At 51.0% G+C, this 22,229-nt stretch overlaps 1 protein-coding gene across 6 annotated transcripts in view; it reads right to left on the reverse strand.

The window, feature by feature from the left end:
- LOC106594706 (myosin-11) overlaps positions 1 to 22,229 on the reverse strand; it is a 56,251-nt gene that overhangs the window by 5,839 nt on the left and 28,183 nt on the right. For all 6 annotated transcript variants that reach the window (XM_045715873.1, XM_045715872.1, XM_045715871.1 and 3 more), the window contains 26 exons: positions 22,016 to 22,130; positions 21,202 to 21,395; positions 20,958 to 21,079; positions 20,760 to 20,829; positions 19,812 to 19,972; positions 19,557 to 19,665; positions 19,155 to 19,286; positions 18,817 to 19,023; positions 17,696 to 17,833; positions 17,305 to 17,428; positions 16,870 to 17,041; positions 16,607 to 16,674; positions 15,923 to 16,067; positions 14,486 to 14,630; positions 13,555 to 13,761; positions 12,400 to 12,504; positions 11,089 to 11,241; positions 10,894 to 10,997; positions 7,170 to 7,314; positions 6,602 to 6,814; positions 6,227 to 6,439; positions 5,839 to 6,000; positions 2,564 to 2,692; positions 1,652 to 1,737; positions 843 to 966; positions 214 to 422 (listed from right to left, as the gene is read on the reverse strand). In XM_045715873.1, the coding sequence (XP_045571829.1) occupies positions 214 to 422; positions 843 to 966; positions 1,652 to 1,737; positions 2,564 to 2,692; positions 5,839 to 6,000; positions 6,227 to 6,439; positions 6,602 to 6,814; positions 7,170 to 7,314; positions 10,894 to 10,997; positions 11,089 to 11,241; positions 12,400 to 12,504; positions 13,555 to 13,761; positions 14,486 to 14,630; positions 15,923 to 16,067; positions 16,607 to 16,674; positions 16,870 to 17,041; positions 17,305 to 17,428; positions 17,696 to 17,833; positions 18,817 to 19,023; positions 19,155 to 19,286; positions 19,557 to 19,665; positions 19,812 to 19,972; positions 20,760 to 20,829; positions 20,958 to 21,079; positions 21,202 to 21,395; positions 22,016 to 22,130 (3,752 nt within the window). The remainder of the gene's footprint in view (positions 1 to 213; positions 423 to 842; positions 967 to 1,651; positions 1,738 to 2,563; positions 2,693 to 5,838; positions 6,001 to 6,226; positions 6,440 to 6,601; positions 6,815 to 7,169; positions 7,315 to 10,893; positions 10,998 to 11,088; positions 11,242 to 12,399; positions 12,505 to 13,554; positions 13,762 to 14,485; positions 14,631 to 15,922; positions 16,068 to 16,606; positions 16,675 to 16,869; positions 17,042 to 17,304; positions 17,429 to 17,695; positions 17,834 to 18,816; positions 19,024 to 19,154; positions 19,287 to 19,556; positions 19,666 to 19,811; positions 19,973 to 20,759; positions 20,830 to 20,957; positions 21,080 to 21,201; positions 21,396 to 22,015; positions 22,131 to 22,229) is intronic.

Consider the following 22,229-nt stretch of genomic DNA (forward strand, 5'->3'; position numbering starts at 1 on the left):
TTGGTGAATGGGGTGGTGTACCTAATAAACTGGCCGGAGAGTGTATATTTACCTACCTTGCCTTTTGCATTCAGATCAAGTTATTTATGTAGTTCATCATGACCATGTGAGTAAGAACTACATTTCCCATCATCCTCTCCTGCCCCCACCTGTTCTCCAGCCCGAGCTGTTCCTGCCTCCTCCTCTCCTCGCCTCCCCCTCTCCTGTCCTTACCTGTTCTCCAGCTCCAGCTGCTCCTCCAGCTGGTGTAGTTTGGCCTCCAGGGCGGCGATGGAGGATTTGAACTTTGACCTTCCCTGACACTCCATCTCCTGTAGCTTGACCTTCAGATCCTTGTTCTGCCTCTCGAGCTGCTGTCTGGCGCCCTCACTGCTCTGGGAGGAACTACGCTCAGCCTGCAGCTCACTGCTCAACTGGTCCACCTAGGGGGAAGGGATAGAGAGACGCACACATCACTTTAGAGAGGGGGTCATGGGAGGAAGAGGTTCGGACCAGGGGGAAGAGATAGGAGATGCCCTCTGGTCTGACAGTAAAGGGAAGAGGTAGGGAGACAGTAAAGGGAAAAGGTAGGCAAGTCATTGAGTGTCTCTTGGTCTGCTCCTCCTCCCTTCACACTACCTAGTGCATACTCCCCTCCCCGTAAACCCTACCTAAAGCACACTCCCCTCCCCCCTACACACTACCCAGTGCATACTCCCCTCCCCCCTACACACTACCCAGTGCATACTCCCCTCCCCCCTACACACTACCTAGTGTATACTCTCCTCCCCCCTACACACTACCTAGTGCATACTCCCCTCCCCCCTACACACTACCTAGTGTATACTCCCCTCCTCTCCTACCTGTTGCTGTGTCTTCCGGAGGCGGTCGTTGAGGTTCTCCATGTTGGCCTGCTCCTCCTCCAGCTCTTCCTCTAGCTGGCTGATCTTAGCCTCCAGACGACGCTTCTCATCGGACATCATAGACCTGAGGAGGAGGAGGAGGAGGAGGAGAGGGAGAGGAGGAGGAGGAGGAGAGGAAGAGGAGAGGAAGAGGAGGAGGAGAGGAGGAGGAGGAGGAGAGGAAGAGAAGAGGAGGAGGAGGAGAGGAAGAGGAGGAGGAGATGAGGAAGAGGAGGAGAGGAGGAGGAGAGGAAGAGGAGGAGGAGGAGGAGCAGATGAGCAGAGACTTACAGTATAAATGTCAATAGTCTGCACTGAATTGAATGGGAGAAACTAATGGGTTAAAGGTAAGGCTTAGGTTTAGGTTTAAGGGTTAAGTTTGGGTTAAGGGTTAAGGTTAGGTTTAGGTTTAAGGGTTAAGTTTAGGTTAAGGGTTAAGTTTAAGGGTTAAGTTTTTGGTTAAGGGTTAGGTTTAGGCATAAGGGTTAAGGTTAGTTTTAGGGTATGGTTAAGTTTGGGTTAAGGGTTAGGTTTAGGGTATGGTTAAGTTTGGGTTAAGGGTTAGGTGTTAAGATGACAGTACTGAGGATGTTTTCACATGTCCAGTTGTTCTACATCAGTACAGATGAAGGAAAAGAGATTAGGTCTGCCTCCCATATTACATCCTATTCCCTTTATAGTGCACTACTTTAGACCACGGACCAATGGGCAATAGGGTGGCATTTGGGACAGAGACTAGAGGTCTTTTTAAAAATAGCCTACACACTCACTTCCCAGAGTTGCTGGCCAGATCCTCAGACATCTCATCTCTCTCTGTCTCGGCCTGCTTACGAGCCCTCTCTGCCGCAGCCAAGTCCTACAGGGGGAGAAAGAGCGAAGAGATGGAGAAGGAGAGAGGGGGGGTATGTTAGGAGACAAGAACAGGAGAGAAGGAGAGAGGGGGGGTATGTTAGGAGACAAGAACAGGAGAGAAGGAGAGGGGGGTATGTTAGGAGACAAGAACAGGATTAGAGGGGGGGGTATGTTAGGAGACAAGAACAGGATTAGAGGGGGGGTATGTTAGGAGACAAGAACAGGAGAGAAGGAGAGGGGGGGTATGTTAGGAGACAAGAACAGGAGAGAAGGAGAGGGGGGGTATGTTAGGAGACAAGAACAGGAGAGAAGGAGAGGGGGGGTATGTTAGGAGACAAGAACAGGAGAGAAGGAGAGGGGGGGGTATGTTAGGAGACAAGAACAGGAGAGAAGGAGAGGGGGGGGTATGTTAGGAGACAAGAACAGGAGAGAGGGGGGTATGTTAGGAGACAAGAACAGGAGAGAAGGAGAGAGGGGGGTATGTTAGGAGACAAGAACAGGAGAGAAGGAGAGGGGGGGTATGTTAGGAGACAAGAACAGGAGAGAGCGGGGTATGTTAGGAGACAAGAACAGGAGAGAAGGAGAGAGGGGGGTATGTTAGGAGACAAGAACAGGAGAGAAGGAGAGAGGGGGGTATGTTAGGAGACAAGAACAGGAGAGAAGGAGAGAGAAGTTTCTAGTGATGTATCACAAGGCAAGATTCTCCCATATTAGCATATTCTGTCCTGAGAGAGAGAGAGAGAGGAGAAAGAGAGAGAGAGAGAGGGGGAGAGACAGAGCGAGAGACAGAGAGGGAGAGAGATAGGGGGGAGAGACAGAGAAGACTGTACCTCGTGTAGCTGCATGAAGCTGGCCTCCAGGGTCTTGGCTCTCCTCTCTGACTCCCTGGCTGAGGACAGTACCTCCTTCTGGGCTGCACGGGAATCCTCCACCTCCCTCTGGAGCTCCTTCATCTGGGCCTGAGGAGGAGGGGAGGAAGAGGGAGGAGGAGAGGAGAAGGAATAGGAGCCGGAGAGGAAGGAAATGGAAGTCATTAGTGGAGAAATGCTAAACGGACCCAGGATCAGCAACTACACTGTCTAGAGACAACGTCCCCTTAAACCCAGGATCAGAGTCTACAGACAACTTCCCCCTACACCCAGGATCAGAGTCTACAGACAACTTCCCCCTACACCCAGGATCAGAGTCTACAGACAACTTCCTCCTACACCCAGGATCAGAGTCTACAGACAACTTCCCCCTACACCCAGGATCAGAGTCTACAGACAACTTCCCCCTACACCCAGGATCAGAGTCTACAGACAACTTCCCCCTAAACCCAGGATCAGAGTCTACAGACAACTTCCCCCTACACCCAGGATCAGCGTCTACAGACAACTTCCCCCTACACCCAGGATCAGAGTCTACAGACAACTTCCCCCTACACCCAGGATCAGCGTCTACAGACAACTTCCCCCTACACCCAGGATCAGAGTCTACAGACAACTTCCCCCTACACCCAGGATCAGAGTCTACAGACAACTTCCCCCCTACACCCAGGATCAGAGTCTACAGACAACTTCCCCCTACACCCAGGATCAGCGTCTACAGACAACTTCCCCCCTACACCCAGGATCAGAGTCTACAGACAACTTCCCCCTAAACCCAGGATAAGAGTCTACAGACAACTTCCCCTTACACCCAGGATCAGAGTCTACAGACAACTTCCCCCTACACCCAGGATCAGAGTCTACAGACAACTTCCCCCTAAACCCAGGATCAGCATCTACAGACAACTTCCCCCTACACCCAGGATCAGAGTCTACACCATCTACAGACAACTTCCCCCTAAACCCAGGATCAGAGTCAACAGACAACTTTCCCCTACACCCAGGATCAGCTTCTACACCATCTACAGACAACTTCCCCCTACACCCAGGATCAGAGTCTACAGACAACTTCCCCCTACACCCAGGATCAGAGTCTACAGACAACTTCCCCCTAAACCCAGGATCAGAGTCTACAGACAACTTCCCCCTACACCCAGGATCAGTGTCTACAGACAACTTCACCCCTACACCCAGGATAAGAGTCTACAGACAACTTCCCCCTACACCCAGGATCAGAGTCTACAGACAACTTCCCCCTACACCCAGGATCAGAGTCTACAGACAACTTCCCCCTACACCCAGGATCAGAGTCTACAGACAACTTCCCCCTAAACCCAGGATCAGAGTCTACAGACAACTTCCCCCTACACCCAGGATCAGAGTCCATCTACAGACAACTTCCCCCCTACACCCAGGATCAGAGTCTACAGACAACTTCCCCCTAAACCCAGGATAAGAGTCTACAGACAACTTCCCCTTACACCCAGGATCAGAGTCTACAGACAACTTCCCCCCTACACCCAGGATCAGAGTCTACAGACAACTTCCCCCTAAACCCAGGATAAGAGTCTACAGACAACTTCCCCCTACACCCAGGATCAGAGTCTACAGACAACTTCCCCCTAAACCCAGGATCAGCATCTACAGACAACTTCCCCCTACACCCAGGATCAGAGTCTACAGACAACTTCCTCCTACACCCAGGATCAGAGTCTACAGACAACTTCCCCCTACACCCAGGATCAGCATCTACAGACAACTTCCCGCTACACCCAGGATCAGAGTCTACAGACAACTTCCCCCTAAACCCAGGATAAGAGTCTACAGACAACTTCCCCTTACACCCAGGATCAGAGTCTACAGACAACTTCCCCCTACACCCAGGATCAGAGTCTACAGACAACTTCCCCCTAAACCCAGGATAAGAGTCTACAGACAACTTCCCCTTACACCCAGGATCAGAGTCTACAGACAACTTCCCCCTACACCCAGGATCAGAGTCTACAGACAACTTCCCCCTACACCCAGGATCAGAGTCTACAGACAACTTCCCCCTACACCCAGGATCAGAGTCTACAGACAACTTCCCCCTACACCCAGGATCAGAGTCTACAGACAACTTCCCCCTACACCCAGGATCAGAGTCTACAGACAACTTCCCCCTACACCCAGGATAAGAGTCTACAGACAACTTCCCCTTACACCCAGGATCAGAGTCTACAGACAACTTCCCCCTACACCCAGGATCAGAGTCTACAGACAACTTCCCCCTAAACCCAGGATCAGCATCTACAGACAACTTCCCCCTAAACCCAGGATCAGACATCTACAGACAACTTCCCCCCTACACCCAGGATCAGAGTCAACAGACAACTTTCCCCTACACCCAGGATCAGACATCTACAGACAACTTCCCCCCTACACCCAGGATCAGAGTCTACAGACAACTTTCCCCTACACCCAGGATCAGCTACAATCTACAGACAACTTTCCCTTACACCCAGGATCAGAATCTACAGACAACTTCCCCCCTACACCCAGGATCAGCGTCTACAGACAACTTCCCCCTACACCCAGGATCAGAATCTACAGACAACTTCCCCCCTACACCCAGGATCAGATCTACAGACAACTTCCCCCCTACACCCAGGATCAGAGTCTACAGACAACTTCCCCCTACACCCAGGATCAGAGTCTACAGACAACTTCCCCCTAAACCCAGGATAAGAGTCTACAGACAACTTCCCCCTACACCCAGGATCAGAGTCTACAGACAACTTCCCCCCTACACCCAGGATCAGAGTCTACAGACAACTTCCTCCTACACCCAGGATCAGAGTCTACAGACAACTTCCCCCTACACCCAGGATCAGAGTCTACAGACAACTTCCCCCTAAACCCAGGATAAGAGTCTACAGACAACTTCCCCCTAAACCCAGGATCAGAGTCTACAGACAACTTCCCCTTACACCCAGGATCAGAGTCTACAGACAACTTCCCCCTACACCCAGGATCAGAGTCTACAGACAACTTCCCCCTACACCCAGGATCAGAGTCTACAGACAACTTCCCCCTAAACCCAGGATAAGAGTCTACAGACAACTTCCCCCTACACCCAGGATCAGCATCTACAGACAACTTCCCCCTACATCCAGGATCAGAGTCTACACCGTCTACTGACAACTTCCCCCTACATGCAGGATTTCAGTGTTGTTCCTCTGTGGTGTGTGACTGACCTGTATCTTCCGTAGCTGTTTGACGGCCTCGTCACGCCCCCTACTGGTGGCTTCCACCTGGTCCTCCAGATCATTCACCTCTCCTTCCAGCTTCTTCCTCCCTGCTGTCGCCCCTGCACGCTGCCTCCTCTCCTCCTCCAGCTCAACCTCCAGCTCACGCACCTGGAGGAGAGGGAGGGGAGGGAGGAGGGGGAGAGAGGAGGAGAAAGAGAGAGAGGTTAGACAGCTGTCGCCCCCACACACTGCCTCCGCTCCTCCTCCAGCTCCAACTCCAGCTCACACCCCGGGAGAGAAGGAGGGTGGTTAGACACCCCCTCTCCTCCTCTCCTCCCATCTCCTCCTCTCCTACCTGTTTCAGTAGTTGTCTCCTCCTCCCCCCGTCTCCTACCTGTTTCAGTAGTTGTTTCCTCCTCTCCTCCCCCTGTTCGTCTCGTCCCTGCAGGTCTCTGTCATGCTGTGTCTTCATGGCCTGCGTGTTGACCTCCAGACGTAGCTTAGCATCCTCCGCAACCTGCAGCTCATCCTCCAGCTCCTCCATCTGGGTCCGCATCTCATCCAACACCGCCTCCAGACCTCGCTTAGCCTTCTCCAACTCATGGACCTGGCCAACCCACAACACAATCAGTCACACTGAACCTGAAAACGGGGGCACGAGAGAAAGAGAGAGAGAGAGAGAGAGAGAGAGAGCTTGATGGAGAGAGAAAGAGAGGGAGAGAAAGAGAGTGAAAGATGAAGAGAGCGAGAGAGATATAAACACACTCACGTTCTTCCCGACATCGTCCTTGGAGCTGACCAGGTCCTCCATCTCTACCCTGAGGGCCTTGTTGCTTCTCTCCTGCTCCTCCAGGGAGCCCTGCACCTCCTCCAAGGCCCTCCCCAGAGCCAGCGCCCGTGTCTCCTTCTCTCTGGCCTCTGCCTCCGCTCGGTCACGCTCCTCAGCATACTTACCAGAGATGGAACGTTCCTCTGCTAGCATCTGGGAGAGGAGAGGTGGGAGGGAGGGAGGGAGGGAGGAGAGGGGGGAGAGAGGAGGTGAGAAAATAACAGATCTTCACAGATGGATGCAAAGATAATAGCTGTTAAAGGTTGGCAAGACAGCACAAACAGATACGGGACCAGGCTAACAAATGATATCTGTTGTGTGGAGGGTGTTGTGTTGATTGTGGCACTTGTTGTTACTGACTTCCCTTTCTTAATTGCCCCTGCGGGGATAAATTAAGTTGAATTGAGTTGAAATGAGTTGAATTGGATTGAATTGAACTGAGTTGAATCGATTGAGTTTAATGAAGTTGAATGAAGTTGAATTAAGTTGAATTGAATTGACTACTAACCTGGTCAAACTTCCTCTGTTTCTTCTCCAGGTTGGAGACCAAGGTTCTCTGGTTGTCCAGGTCCATCAGAATGTCCTCCAGTTCCTGCTGTAGTCTGATCCTGTTCTTCTCCAATTTATCATAGGCACACACCTTCTCCTCATACCTACAAACACACCATGGAGAGGTAACATATAGTTACATATGGTTAGTTATATATATTATATACAGTATGTCTATATAGATGCAGGATCTTCATTTGACCAGTATTGTCGCTGCGCAGGAAATGTCACGCCCTGACCTTAGAGAGCCTTGGACATGGGAGGAGCCTTGGACATCATGGACATGGGAGGAGGTTATGGCAGGGGACAAGACCCTGCCATGGAAGCAGGTGGAGGCAGCGAAGGAGGATCAACGACGACTCCGAAGTTCACGACCACGACGGAAGCCCGAGAGGCAGCCCGACATTCTTTTTTTTGGGGGGGGGGCACACGGAGTGGTCGGCGGAGCCGAGGGGTGAACCAGAGCCAGTCAGGGAGTCGAGTGAGGAACTCGACGAAAGATTCCGGAGAGAGGTGTTGGCGTTGAGAGCGCTGCAGAGCGGGCGTACTGAGGAGCGTAACACCAGTCCGGTGTCATATGCACCAGTTTCACGCATCTGGCCTCCGGTGCACATCCACAGCCCAGTGCGTCCTGTGCCAGCGCCCCGCAATTGCCGGGCTAAAGTGAGCATCCAGCCAGGACGGGTTGTGCCAGCTCTACTCTCCAGACCTCCAGTGCGCCTCCACGGCCCAGGATATCCTGCACCGGCTCTACGCACTGTGTCGCCAGTGCGCATCCACAGCCCAGTGCGTCCTGTGCCAGCGCCCCGCACTTGCCGGGCTAAAGTGAGCATCCAGCCAGGACGGGTTGTGCCAGCTCTACGCTCCAGACCTCCAGTGCGCCTCCATGGCCCAGTATATCCTGTGCCAGCTCTGCGCACCCGGTCTCCAGTGCGTCTCCCCAGCCCGGTACAACCTGTGTGTGCTCCACGCACCCGGCCTCCAGTGTGTCTCTCCAGCCTGGTATGCCCTGTGCCTGCTCCACGCACCCGGTCTCCAGTGCGTCTCCCCAGCCTGGTACGCCCTGTGCCGACTCCACGCACCAGGCCTCCCGTGCGCCCTGTGCCGGCTCCACGCACCAGGCCTCCCGTGCGCCTCCATGGCCTGAAGCCTCCTGTGATGATCCATGGTATGAAGCCTCCAGTGATCCATGGCACGGAGCCTCCGGTGACGATCCATGGCCCGGAGCCTCCTGTGACGATCCATGGCCCGGAGCCTCCTGTGACGATCCATGGCCCGGAGCCTCCAGCGACGGTCTGCGGTCCGGAGTCTCCAGCGACGGTCTGCGGTCCGGAGTCTCCAGCGACGGTCTGCGGTCCGGAGTCTCCAGCGACGGTCTGCGGTCCGGAGTCTCCAGCGACGGTCAGCGGTCCGGAGCCTCCAGCGACAGTAGGCGGTCCGGAGCCTCCAGCGGGGGTTCCCAGTCCGGAGCCTTCTGCGGCGATCTACGGTCCGGAGTCCCCGGTGACAATCCACGGTCCGGAGCTTCTGGCGACGATCCCCGCAACAGAGTTGCCACCGAAGATGGCGGATCTGAGAGCGGAGCGGGGTCTACGTCCCGCACCGGAGCAGCCACCGAGGCTAGATGCCCACCCGGACCCTCCCCTATAGAGTCAGGTTTTGTGGCCAGAGTCCGCACCTTTGGGGGGGGTACTGTCACGCCCTGACCTTAGAGAGCCTTTTCATTTCTCTATTTGGTTAGGTCAGGGTGTGATTTGGGTGGGCATTCTAGTTTTTCTATTTCTTTGTTGGCCGGGTATGGTTCCCAATCAGAGGCAGCTGTCTATCGTTGTCTCTGATTGGGGATCATACTTAGGCAGCCTTTTTCCCACCTTAGTTTGTGGGATCTTGTTTTTGCATAGGTGCTGTGTTGCCTGCAGAACTTTACGTTTGTTTTGTATTTTGTTGTTTTTGTCAGTGTTCATTTTAAAATAAAGTAAAATGTTTGCCTACCACGCTGCACCTTGGTCCAATGTTTACGACAAACGTAACAGGAAAATTCTCAGCAACAAATTAAGTGATCAAATTAAGATCCTACATATGTTTTATTCTAAATATATACACTGCTCAAAATAATAAAGGGAACACTTAAACAACACAATGTAACTCCAAGTCAATCCCACTTCTGTGAAATCAAACTGTCCACTTAGGAAGCAACACTGATTGACAATAAATTTCACATGCTGTTGTGCAAATGGAATAGACAACAGGTGGAAATTATAGGCAATTAGCAAGACACCCCCAATAAAGGAGTGGTTCTGCAGGTGGTGACCACAGACCACTTCTCAGTTCATATGCTTCCTGGCTGATGTTTTGGTCACTTTTGAATGCTGGCGGTGCTTTCACTCTAGTGGTAGCATGAGACGGAGTCTACAACCCATACAAGTGGCTCAGGTAGTGCAGCTCATCCACGATGGCACATCAATGCGAGCTTTGGCAAGAAGGTTTGCTGTGTCTGTCAGCGTAGTGTCCAGAGCATGGAGGCGCTACCAGGAGACAGGCCAGTACATCTGGAGACGTGGAGGAGGCCGTAGGAGGGCAACAACCCAGCAGCAGGACCGCTACCTCCGCTTTTGTGCAAGGAGGAGCAGGAGAAGCACTGCCAGAGCCCTGCAAAATGACCTCCAGCAGGCCACAAATGTGCATGTGTCTGCTCAAACGGTCAGAAACAGACTCCATGAGGGTGGTATGAGGGCCCGACATCCACAGGTGGGGGTTGTGCTTACAGCCCAACACCGTGCAGGATGTTTGGCATTTGCCAGAGAACACCAAGATTGGCAAATTCGCCACTGGTGCCCTGTGCTCTTCACAGATGAAAGCAGGTTCACACTGTTCTGCTGCCTGCAACATCCTCCAGCATGACCGGTTTGACGGTGGGTCAGTCATGGTGTGGGGTGGCATTTCTTTGGGGGGCCGCACAGCCCTCCATGTGCTCGCCAGAGGTAGCCTGACTGCCATTAGGTACTGAGATGAGATCCTCAGACCCCTTGTGAGACCATATGCTGGTGCGGTTGGCCCTGGGTTCCTCCTAATGCAAGACAATGCTAGACCACATGTGGCTGGAGTGTGTCAGCAGTTCCTGCAAGAGGAAGGCATTGATGCTATGGACTGGCCCGCCCGTTCCCCAGACCTGAATCCAATTGACCACATCTGGGACATCATGTCTCGCTCTATCCACCAACGCCACGTTGCACCACAGACTGTCCAGGAGTTGGCGGATGCTTTAGTCCAGGTCTGGGAGGAGATCCCTCAGGAGACCATCCGCCACCTCATCAGGAGCATGCCCAGGCGTTGTAGGGAGGTCATACAGGCACGTGGAGGCCACACACACTACTGAGCCTCATTTTGACTTGTTTTAAGGACATTACATCAAAGTTGGATCAGCCTGTAGTGTGGTTTTCCACTTTAATTTTGAGTGTGACTCCAAATCCAGACCTCCATGGGTTGATAAATTGGATTTCCATTGATTCTTTTTGTGTGATTTTGTTGTCAGCACATTCAACTATGTAAAGAGAAAAGTATTTAATAAGATTATTTCATTCATTCAGATCTAGGATGTGTTGTTTAAGTGTTCCCTTTATTTTTTTGAGCACTGTATAACTATTATATACAGTATATTTATCATTTCTGTCTAATTCTCGTACTGTGAGTTGGCAGCCTCCAGATCTCTCTGTAGGCGTTTCTTCCCCTCCTCCAGGAGTTCCACCGTCCCCTGCTGCTCATCCAGACGTTTCTTACAGTCAGACAGCTGAAGAGAGAGAAAGGGTCAAAGGTCAAACTCTATACTCTCTTTCTGTAACAGTACTGACCTCTCTCTCTCTCTCTCTCTCTCTACTGACCTGTATGTTGAGGCTGGAGGCCTGTCTCTCCACTCCTCTCTTGGCCTCTGTCTCTTCCTCCAGCTGTTCTAGAAGGTTGTTCCTGTCTTCCTCTGTCTGGCGTAGACGACCTGACAGGTTCAGCTTCTGACGAGTCTCCTCTGCCAATAACTCCTAGAGAGGGAGAGGAGGGGAGGGGAGGGGGGGGCGAGAGGGGGGAGAGAGGGAAACAGATAAACATAAACAGGTTGTGGTAGTGTGTTGTAGTTCACTTTAGCCTCAAAGGCCCTAACATACATTACTTAAAAAGCGAAGCATTAGACAGGGGGACAACCGAAAAATAAACTCTGTTTATCTATCACTCTGAGAAGGTTTCCCTGTCAGCTGAACATCCTATATCTATTCAGTGTTTCCCCTACCAGTTGTTCTGTGAAGTAAGTCAGAGAGTTCTGTAGGTCTGAGTCTCACCTGAGAGTCCTGTAGGTCTGAGTCTCACCTGAGAGTCCTGTAGGTCTGAGTCTCACCTGAGAGTCCTGTAGGTCTGAGTCTCACCTGAGAGTCCTGTAGGTCTGAGTCTCACCTGAGAGTCCTGTACGTCTGAGTCTCACCTGAGAGTCCTGTAGGTCTGAGTCTCACCTGAGTGTCCTGTAGGTCTGAGTCTCACCTGAGAGTCCTGTAGGTCTGAGTCTCACCTGAGTGTCCTGTAGGTCTGAGTCTCACCTGAGAGTCCTGTAGGTCTGAGTCTCACCTGAGAGTTCTGTAGGTCTGAGTCTCACCTGAGAGTCCTGTAGGTCTGAGTCTCACCTGAGTGTCCTGTAGGTCTGAGTCTCACCTGAGAGTCATGTAGGTCTGAGTCTCACCTGAGTGTCCTGTAGGTCTGAGTCTCACCTGAGAGTCCTGTAGGTCTGAGTCTCACCTGAGAGTCCTGTAGGTCTGAGTCTCACCTGAGTGTCCTGTAGGTCTGAGTCTCACCTGAGTGTCCTGTAGGTCTGAGTCTCACCTGAGTGTCCTGTAGGTCTGAGTCTCACCTGAGAGTCCTGTACGTCTGAGTCTCACCTGAGAGTCCTGTACGTCTGAGTCTCACCTGAGAGTCCTGTAGGTCTGAGTCTCACCTGAGAGTCCTGTAGGTCTGAGTCTCACCTGAGTGTCCTGTAGGTCTGAGTCTCACCTGAGTCCTGTAGGTCTGAGTCTCACCTGAGAGTCCTGTAGGTCTGAGTCTCACCTGAGTGTCCTGTAGGTCTGAGTCTCACCTGAGTCCTGTAGGTCTGAGTCTCACCTGAGAGTCCTGTAGGTCTGAGTCTCACCTGAGAGTCCTGTACGTCTGAGTCTCACCTGAGTGTCCTGTAGCTGGGACCCCAGACTGACCAGGTCTTTACTCAGTTTAATGTTCTTCCCCTCCACCTCATTCAGCAGACTGCTCACACTGTCCAACTCAGACTGGAACAGAGGGATGAGAGAAGAAGGGGATGAGAGAAGAAGGGGATGAGAGAAGAAGTGGATGAGTGAAAAGGGTAGCAGGTTGTCACAAACATGAAATAATAAATGATGTTGTCTGTCATCATGTAAATAAAATACACCAAATACGCTGCTTCCTCCCCTCTCCCAGGTCCTCGCTGTAAACCACAACATGTTCTCAGTCAACTTACCTGGTCACATCAGGGGTAATACGCTGCTTCCTCCCCTCTCCCAGGTCCTCGCTGTAAACCACAACATGTTCTCAGTCAACTTACCTGGTCACATCAGGGGTAATACGCTGCTTCCTCCCCTCTCCCAGGTCCTCGCTGTAAACCACAACATGTTCTCAGTCAACTTACCTGGTCACATCAGGGGTAATACGCTGCTTCCTCCCCTCTCCCAGGTCCTCGCTGTAAACCACAACATGTTCTCAGTCAACTTACCTGGTCACATCAGGGGTAATACGCTGCTTCCTCCCCTCTCCCAGGTCCTCGCTGTAAACCACAACATGTTCTCAGTCAACTTACCTGGTCACATCAGGGGTAATACGCTGCTTCCTCCCCTCTCCCAGGTCCTCGCTGTAAACCACAACATGTTCTCAGTCAACTTACCTGGTCACATCAGGGGTAAGGGGTGTTGTTAGTGTTCTCAGATGCCTCACCAATAAATAGATGACAGTTGTACGAGGACAATCCCCTGCTCGTGTTTCAGGTTTTAAAAGTTTGTCACTTTTATTATTTTCATCTGACATGTGAGGTACAGATATAGGCTCTTCATTCGATCACCCTGTTGCAGGATACATTTTCTGCAAACGTGTAGTGTATTTTAGGTTTTAAAAGTTTAACTAATTTCCACTTTGGAGTTTCAGACTTGAGTTTCCATTACGAAGAAATGTATAAACCCTTCAAAAATGTCCATTAATTACAATCTACATAATAATTAAAATGTCCTGTTGCTGCAGGATTATTTTCCTGCTGTAGCAAACTGGTTCAAATTAAGATCCTACATCTGTAGCCAGTGTACGCTACTCACGGTCAACTTAGAGACTCGTTCTCCCAGCTCCCCCCTCTGTCTCTCGCTGTCGTTGTGGCGCGACTGCAAGTCTGACAGCTGACCTTCGACCTTCTTCCTCTTGTGCTCCACTTCCTGCTTGGCGTTGGCCAATGAGTGGAGGTCTGCGCTGAGGTCAGATGACTCCTTCTCCAATCCCTGCTTAGCCTTCTCTAGACTGGCTCGCACCTGGGGAGAGAAGGGAGGGTGGAGGGAGTGAGGAAGAGAAGGGAAGGTGTGAGGGAATGAGGGAGTGGGGAGAGAAGGGAGGGTGTGAGGGAATGAGGGAGTGGGGAGAGAAGGGAGGGTGTGAGGGAATGAGGGAGTGGGGAGAGAAGGGAGGGTGTGAGGGAATGAGGGAGTGGGGAGAGAAGGGAGGGTGTGAGGGAATGAGGGAGTGGGGAGAGAAGGGAGGGTGTGAGGAGTGGGGAGAGAAGGGAGGGTGTGAGGAGGGGGGAGAGAAGGGAGGGTGTGAGGAGCGGGGAGAGAAGGGAGGGTGTGAGGAGCGGGGAGAGAAGGGAGGGTGTGAGGAGCGGGGAGAGAAGGGAGGGTGTGAGGAGTGGGGAGAGAAGGGAGGGTGTGAGGAGTGGGGAGAGAAGGGAGGGTGTGAGGAGTGGGGAGAGAAGGGAGGGTGTGAGGAGTGGGGAGAGAAGGGAGGGTGTGAGGAGTGGGGAGAGAAGGGAGGGTGTGAGGAGTGGGGAGAGAAGGGAGGGTGTGAGGAGTGGGGAGAGAAGGGAGGGTGTGAGGAGTGGGGAGAGAAGGGAGGGTGTAAGGGAATGTGTTTACTTTGTGTGTGTGTGCGCGTGTGTGTGTGTGTGTGTGCGTGCGTGCGCGTGCGTGCGTGCGTGTGTGTGTGTGTGTGTGTGTGTGTGTGTGTGTGTGTTCCCATGCAGGCGTCAGGTGTGTGTGTTACCCTCTTGGCTTGCTCCAGTTGTTCAGACAGTCCCTCAACAGTCTGTGTGTGTTTCTGTCTCATCTCCTGAACCTGAGCTTCATGGTTCCTCCCTTCCTCCTCCATCACCTTCTTCAACATGGCTACCTCCTGCTCTCGCTTCGCCCTGGAGAACACAACACACAGCAACCATCAGTGCTGCTGTGCAGCGGTGGTATCTAGTGGGTCCTCTAGAGGTCAAACTGAGACCGTATGGTCAGGATGTGGTGTCCTCTAGAGGTCAAACTAAAACCGTATGGTCAGGATGTGGTGTCCTCTAGAGGTCAAACTGAGACCGTATGGTCAGGATGTGGGGTCCTCTAGAGGTCAAACTGAGACCGTATGGTCAGGATGTGGTGTCCTCTAGACGGTCAAACTGAGACCGTATGGTCAGGATGTGGTGTCCTCTAGAGGTCAAATTGAGACCATATGGTCAGGATGTGGTGTCCTCTAGACGGTCAAACTGAGACCGTATGGTCAGGATGTGGTGTCCTCTAGACGGTCAATCTGAGACCGTATGGTCAGGATGTGGTGTCCTCTAGAGGTCAAACTGAGACCGTATGGTCAGGATGTGGTGTCCTCTAGAGGTCAAACTGAGACCGTATGGTCAGGATGTGGTGTCCTCTAGAGGTCAAACTGAGACCGTATGGTCAGGATGTGGTGTCCTCTAGACGGTCAATCTGAGACCGTATGGTCAGGATGTGGTGTCCTCTAGACGGTCAATCTGAGACCGTATGGTCAGGATGTGGTGTCCTCTAGAGGTCAAACTGAGACCGTATGGTCAGGATGTGGTGTCCTCTAGACGGTCAATCTGAGACCGTATGGTCAGGATGTGGTGTCCTCTAGAGGTCAAACTGAGACCGTATGGTCAGGATGTGGGGTCCTCTAGACGGTCAAACTGAGACCGTATGGTCAGGATGTGGTGTCCACTAGAGGTCAAACTGAGACCGTATGGTCAGGATGTGGTGTCCTCTAGAGGTCAATCTGAGACCGTATGGTCAGGATGTGGTGTCCTCTAGAGGTCAAACTGAGACCGTATGGTCAGGATGTGGTGTCCTCTAGAGGTCAAACTGAGACCGTATGGTCAGGATGTGGTGTCCTCTAGAGGTCAAACTGAGACCGTATGGTCAGGATGTGGTGTCCTCTAGAGGTCAATCTGAGACCGTATGGTCAGGATGTGGTGTCCTCTAGAGGTCAAACTGAGACCGTATGGTCAGGATGTGGTGTCCTCTAGAGGTCAAACTGAGACCGTATGGTCAGGATGTGGTGTCCTCTAGAGGTCAAACTGAAACCGTATGGTCAGGATGTGGTGTCCTCTAGAGGTCAAACTGAAACCGTATGGTCAGGATGTGGTGTCCTCTAGAGGTCAAACTGAGACTGTATGGTCAGGATGTGGTGATGACCCTGACTTGACCGTACCGTAGCTCCTGCTGTGCGGCGGTGGTATCCAGAGTGTCTTCCAGCTCAGACCTCAGAGCATTCAGCTCCTCTCCCAGGTCTCTACAGGCTGCATCAGCCTTCCTCCTGGCAGCCCCCTCTGACTCCAGGTCCTCCTGGATCTCACCTATTTATCACGCACACACATGACCAGAGCGCACACACACGCACGCACGCACGCACGCACACACACACCCATTCCTCATGTAGTGCACTACCTTTGAGCAGGTTAGTGTTTTCCATCATGGATGTTGTTCTGGAGGCAGTTCTGCAGAGTGGTCAACAGCTGGCACAGCCACAAAGTCATAACGTCTTGACTTTAAACCTAACCTTAACCCTAACCTTAACCACACTGCTAACCTTAATGCCTAACCTTAAATCAAGACCAAAAAGCTACATTTGTTTTCAGGAATTTTTACAATATAGACAATATAGACTTTGCAGCTTGCTCATCTAGCAGAAATTGTTCAGTTCTGCCTCAAGGACGAGACTCATCCCAATAAACGCTCAGTTCTGCCTCAAGGATGAGACTCATCCCAATAAACGCTCAGTTCTGCCTCAAGGACGAGACTCATCCCAATCAACGCTCAGTTCTGCCTCAAGGACGAGACTCATCCCAATCAACGCCAACCTACTACTTTTGACCCGTGTTGATATGGATCTCACCTAACAGCCCCTCCAGCTCCCTGACACGACGCACCGCCGCAACACAAGCGGCAGACTCCTCCTCCAACCTGACAGAGAGAGAGATTTAGGGCATGGGAAGTAATAGCTATGCTATGTGTGTAGATATGCCCAATAATGGTTAAGATTGTCAATGTACGGTCTCTCTCAACTCTTTAACTATTTGTCAAGTGTGTTTATATATTCCTGGATAATAAAGCTACTGATTGAAGATAGTTCATCAGTGATGAACTGGGATTGATTACCTGGCCTGTGTAGCCAGTAGCTCCTCCTCCTTGGCGGCGAGCTGTGCTCTGAGCTCGGCTATCTGGGCCTGCAGGTCGGCCAGCTGCTCCTGGAGATCAGCCAGCTCCGTCTCCAGCTTCCTCTTGGCCTTCTCCACATCCTGCCTGCCCTTCTCCTCCTTCTTCATACGCACTGAGGAAGAGGAGGAGGAGGAAGAGGAAGAGGGAAAGGAATCATCATCATCATCATCATCATCGTCTATAGCAGAGGTAGACTGATGCATTCTTGGAGAGTGTGTAAGCTTTGTTCAGCTTTATCCCAGTCCTAACACACCAGGTTCAACCAATTAAGGTCTTAATGAAAGACAATAATTGACTGATTACTGACTGACTGAATGACTGATTGATGCCAGGGGTGAGGGGTCAGGGGTTAGAGGTCAGAGGTGAGTAACTCACCCTCCAGGTCTGAGATCATAGACTCGTGTTTGTTCTTCAGCTTGGTCAGGTTCTTAGACTTCTCCTCTTCCTCAGCCAGGTTAGAGCTGGAGTCTGCTATTCTCTCCTCCAACAGTTTACGCTCCTGAAGGACAACGGATAAAAGAGAGAAAGGTCAGGGTTCAGAGGTGAGGGGTCAGGGACTGTACTACTCTCTCCTCCAACAGTTTACGCTCCTGAAGGACAACACACAGCAGGGAGTAAGGTTAATCAGAGGTCAGAGGTGAGGGGTCAGGGACTGAGTGCTACATGCTCCTTCAACAGCTCACGTTGCTGAGGAACAGGAGATCGGTGGGTGGATGGGAGGGTGGGGGAATGGTGTTTATTGAGACAGGGGTGGAGAACAACATACCTTGAGTAGTTTGTTATTCTGGTCCTCCATGATGAGAACGTCCTCCTCCAGTTTCTTGACCTTCCCCTCAACAGTCACCTTCTCCAGCTGCAGCTTCTGACGAGAGTCCTCTTCCTCTGACAGGTGGGCCTCCATGGCCTAATACACAGAGAGAAGAAAGGGATGAAGAGAGAAAGAGAAAAGAGAGAGAGAGGGACAGGGAGGCGAGATAAATAGGATAAGAGTTTGTGTTTTCTGTACCCCAAAATTATGTTTTAATAAAGGTTAGGTAATACAATCACAATGTTTCAACCCACATGGACTTTGTCACTCCACCTGACCCACAACAGGGCCTCCATCTGACCCACAACAGGGCCTCCACCTGACCCACAACAGGGCCTCCACCTGACCCACAACAGGGCCTCCACATGATCCACAACAGGGCCTCCACCTGAACCACAACAGGGCCTCCACCTGACCCACAACAGGGCCTCCACCTGACCCACAACAGGGCCTCCACCTGACCCACAACAGGGCCTCCACATGATCCACAACAGGGCCTCCACATGATCCACAACAGGGCCTCCACATGATCCACAACAGGACCTTCACCTGACCCAAAACAGGACCTCCTTCACCTGACCCACAACAGGACCTCCTTCACCTGACCCACAACAGGGCCTCTTCACCTGACCCACAACAGGACCTCCTTCACCTGACCCACAACAGGGCCTCCACCTGACCCACAACATGACCTCCTTCACCTGACCCACAACAGGGCCTCCACCTGACCCACAACAGGACCTCCTCCACCTGACCCACAACAGGACCTTCACCTGACCCACAACAGGACCTCCACATGATCCACAACAGGGCCTTACATCTATACCAGTCTATGGATAAGGACAGAGTGCAGTCAATCCACCATCCACTAACTTCAGCATTTTCCAACCAGAAACCAATGGAAGTCAATGTACCCGGTAATATCGATATTAGCATTTCATACATTTCATGCCAAAGTTTCTGAAAGGGATTGAGTCGGTTTGACGCTTCTTTGAAATGATTTTGTCCATTTTGACATCATCACTGATATACCATAGTTGAAAAGGTCATCGCTCGGTAGCCATTTTGGATCTGCCCACCTGTAGTTGCTGCTGCATGTCCTTCCTCTCCTGCTGCAGCTGTGTGGCTCTCTCCTCCTCCTCCTCCAGCCGCGACTCCATCTCATGGAGCACCTCCTCCAGCTCCTGCTTCTTGACCTCCAGACGAAGCCTCATCTCCTCTGCCTCAGCATACAACTCTGTCTCCGCCTGAAGCTTCTGCTCCAGTTTAGCTCGCTCCTCTACTACCTAGAGAGAGAGAGTCTCCACTTTACCTGTGTGTGTGTGTGTGTGTGTGTGTGTGTGTGTGTGTGTGTGTGTGTGTGTGTGTGTGTGTGTGTGTGTGTGTGTGTGTGTGTGTGTGTGTTTCTCCACTTCACCTGTGTGTGTTTCTGGGAGATCTCCTTCAGTTCCACCTGGCTCTTCTGGGCCAGATCCTTGGCGGACTTCAGCTCCTCCTCCTTCTGACCCATTTCTTCTTCCTGTCGCGTCACCTGGAGGAGGGGCTTCACCTGTGGGACAACCAATCAAAGTTTACATAAGAGCTGATATCAAATCAAATCAATGAATCAAAACTACGATATATCAAAACTAGTTACATAGTGGTTCTCCATGATGGACGTGGCAGAACATCTACAACACTGGATAGGACAGATAACCATAAATCAAACACCTGTGTGTGTGTGTGTGTGTGTGTGTGTGTGTGTGTGTGTGTGTGTGTGTGTGTGTGTGTGTGTGTGTGTGTGTGTGTGTGTGTGTGCGTGTGTGTGTGTGATATGTACCTTGGTGAAGAGTCTCCACCACTGCCAGTTCTTCAGGACCAGGTAGACAGCACAGTTCCTCTGAATCACCTTCATAGCAGTCAGCTGGGCCTGACGCTTACTAAACGCTCTGTGGACAGAAGTCACATCAGAGTGTGTCTGCTATCATGCTGTTGAGGGAGCGACTGGTAACGCTACCTCACGGGTGAAATGTGTCGATGTGTTCAGAGGGTCCCTGTGTGGAGCCCAGGCTGGAAGCAACACTGTTACACTAACTTGCGTGCCAGGAAGCTCCTAGCGTGGGCCTGGAAGGCGATGATGACCACGGTCAGTTTAATGTCCCTCTCCTCCTCCAGCTGGGCTAACACTCCTGTTCTGAAGAACATCTTACTCTGACCAATACGGAACAGATTAGGGTCCAGGTCCAGGTGCTTCATCTGGAGAGGAAGTCATAACACCTTCATCATGACACCTTTATCGTAACACCTTTATCGTAACACCTTTATCGTGACACCTTTATCGTAACACCTTTATCATGACACCTTTCTCATAACACCTATATCATGACACCTTTATCGTGACACCTTTATCGTGACACCTTTCAAAACATAGGTCCCTTTAGAATAACTCTTTACTTATCCAGAACTAAGGTAGAAACATGTCCTATTTAGTTCATTGCTCAACTTTTGGTTTTCTAAAAATGCGGGTTCAAACGTGCCAAAAGGTTTTTAGGCTCAGTGACTGTATCAGTAAGATCAACTCAGACGTTTCAGTGAGATCAACTCAGACGTTTCAGTTAGATCAACTCAGACGTTTCAGTGAGATCAACTCAGACGTTTCAGTTAGATCAACTCAGACGTTTCAGTTAGATCAACTCAGACGTTTCAGTGAGATCAACTCAGACGTTTCAGTTAGATCAACTCAGACCTTTCAGTAAGATCAACTCAGACATTTCAGTAAGATCAACTCAGACGTTTCAGTAAGATCAACTCAGACATTTCAGTTAGATCAACTCAGACGTTTCAGTAAGATCAACTCAGACGTTTCAGTAAGATCAACTCAGACGTTTCAGTTAGATCAACTCAGACGTTTCAGTAAGATCAACTCAGACGTTTCAGTAAGATCAACTCAGACGTTTCAGTTAGATCAACTCAGACGTTTCAGTGAGATCAACTCAGACGTTTCAGTTAGATCAACTCAGACGTTTCAGTAAGATGAAATCACCATTAGTTGACAAGCCTGTTTCCCGTCCATGAAACCCTTTGGGATGCAGTTGGCTGCTAGGATCTCATAGCTACAAGAAGAAGAAGAGGAAGAAGAGGAAGAGAGAGAGGAAGACAGAAGGAAGAGTACAAGTTGTTATATGATAACCACACAGACATAATCGTGGTTCCTTAACGTTGGTGTTAGAACATTCCTCACCGTTGTCGGAACTCTTGGAACACGATGCGGTTGGGGAAGCCCTGTCTGCAGATACGGATCCCTTCCAGAACCCCGTTACACCTCAACTGTTCCAGAACCAGGTTAGCATCCAGCTTCCCTGCCTACACACACACAGGAAGAATGAGGGAGAGAGAGATCACAGGTGACTCAAGAGAGAGGAGATGAATTGATGAAACATATAGAAATAGCTGTAGGGGTTCTGGGTAGGGGGATAGTGTCCTACCCTCTTCTCGTGGTTAGGGATGATACAGCGTATGAAGTTGGGCTGTGTGTTGTTCAGCGTGGTCATCAGTTTGCCCAGGGATTCCTTGTAGAGCTGGCCCACTGTCCTGAACATGCCCTTCTTAGACTTGGTGGCGCTGGGGGCCGAGCTCTCTGACATCTTAGTAATGGTCTCTAGACCCACCACATGGTCCACTGGAAACAGAACAAGGATTATTCATGACCTCTGAGAAGAAAGGCTGGGGGGCAGGAAAGGTGAGAGGCAGGGAGAAAGAGGAGGAGATGAAAGAGAAAGAGGGAGAAGAACAGGTGACAGACAAGAAGGAGAGACAGTAGAATACTGATGAATACTGATGGGAGTACAGTAAAGTGAATGGGTAGTAGACAACACATTTCTACTGATGGGAGTACAGTAAAGTGAATGGGTAGTAGACAACACATTTCTACTGATGGGAGTACAGTAAAGTGAATGGGTAGTAGACAACACATTTCTACTGATGGGAGTACAGTAAAGTGAATGGGTAGTAGACAACACATTTCTACTGATGGGAGTACAGTAAAGTGAATGGGTAGTAGACAACACATTTCTACTGATGGGAGTACAGTAAAGTGAATGGGTAGTAGACAACACATTTCTACTGATGGGAGTACAGTAAAGTGAATGGGTAGTAGACCAACTGTGCTTGCATCCTAAATAGGACCCTATTCCTGATATACTATAGTGCACTACTTTTGACCAAAGTGCTATGGGGCCTGGTCTAACGTGGTGTACCATTTAGGGAAGAGGGTGCCATTTTGGGACGCATGTGGCTCACCATCCTTCCAGAGGTCCTGTATGAAGGGGTTGGATGAGTTGTTGAGGAGAGCCGTCACGTTGTCATTCAGAGGGTCCATGTTCTTAGTCAGCCAGTTGGCCCCGTTGTAGTCCACCTATAACACAACCACAATACAACCACAACACAACCACAACACAACCACAACACAACCATAACATAACCACAACACAACCACAACCACAACACAGCCATG

This window comes from Salmo salar, chromosome ssa03 (assembly GCF_905237065.1).
Source record: "Salmo salar chromosome ssa03, Ssal_v3.1, whole genome shotgun sequence".
NCBI classification, from domain to species: domain Eukaryota; kingdom Metazoa; phylum Chordata; class Actinopteri; order Salmoniformes; family Salmonidae; genus Salmo; species Salmo salar.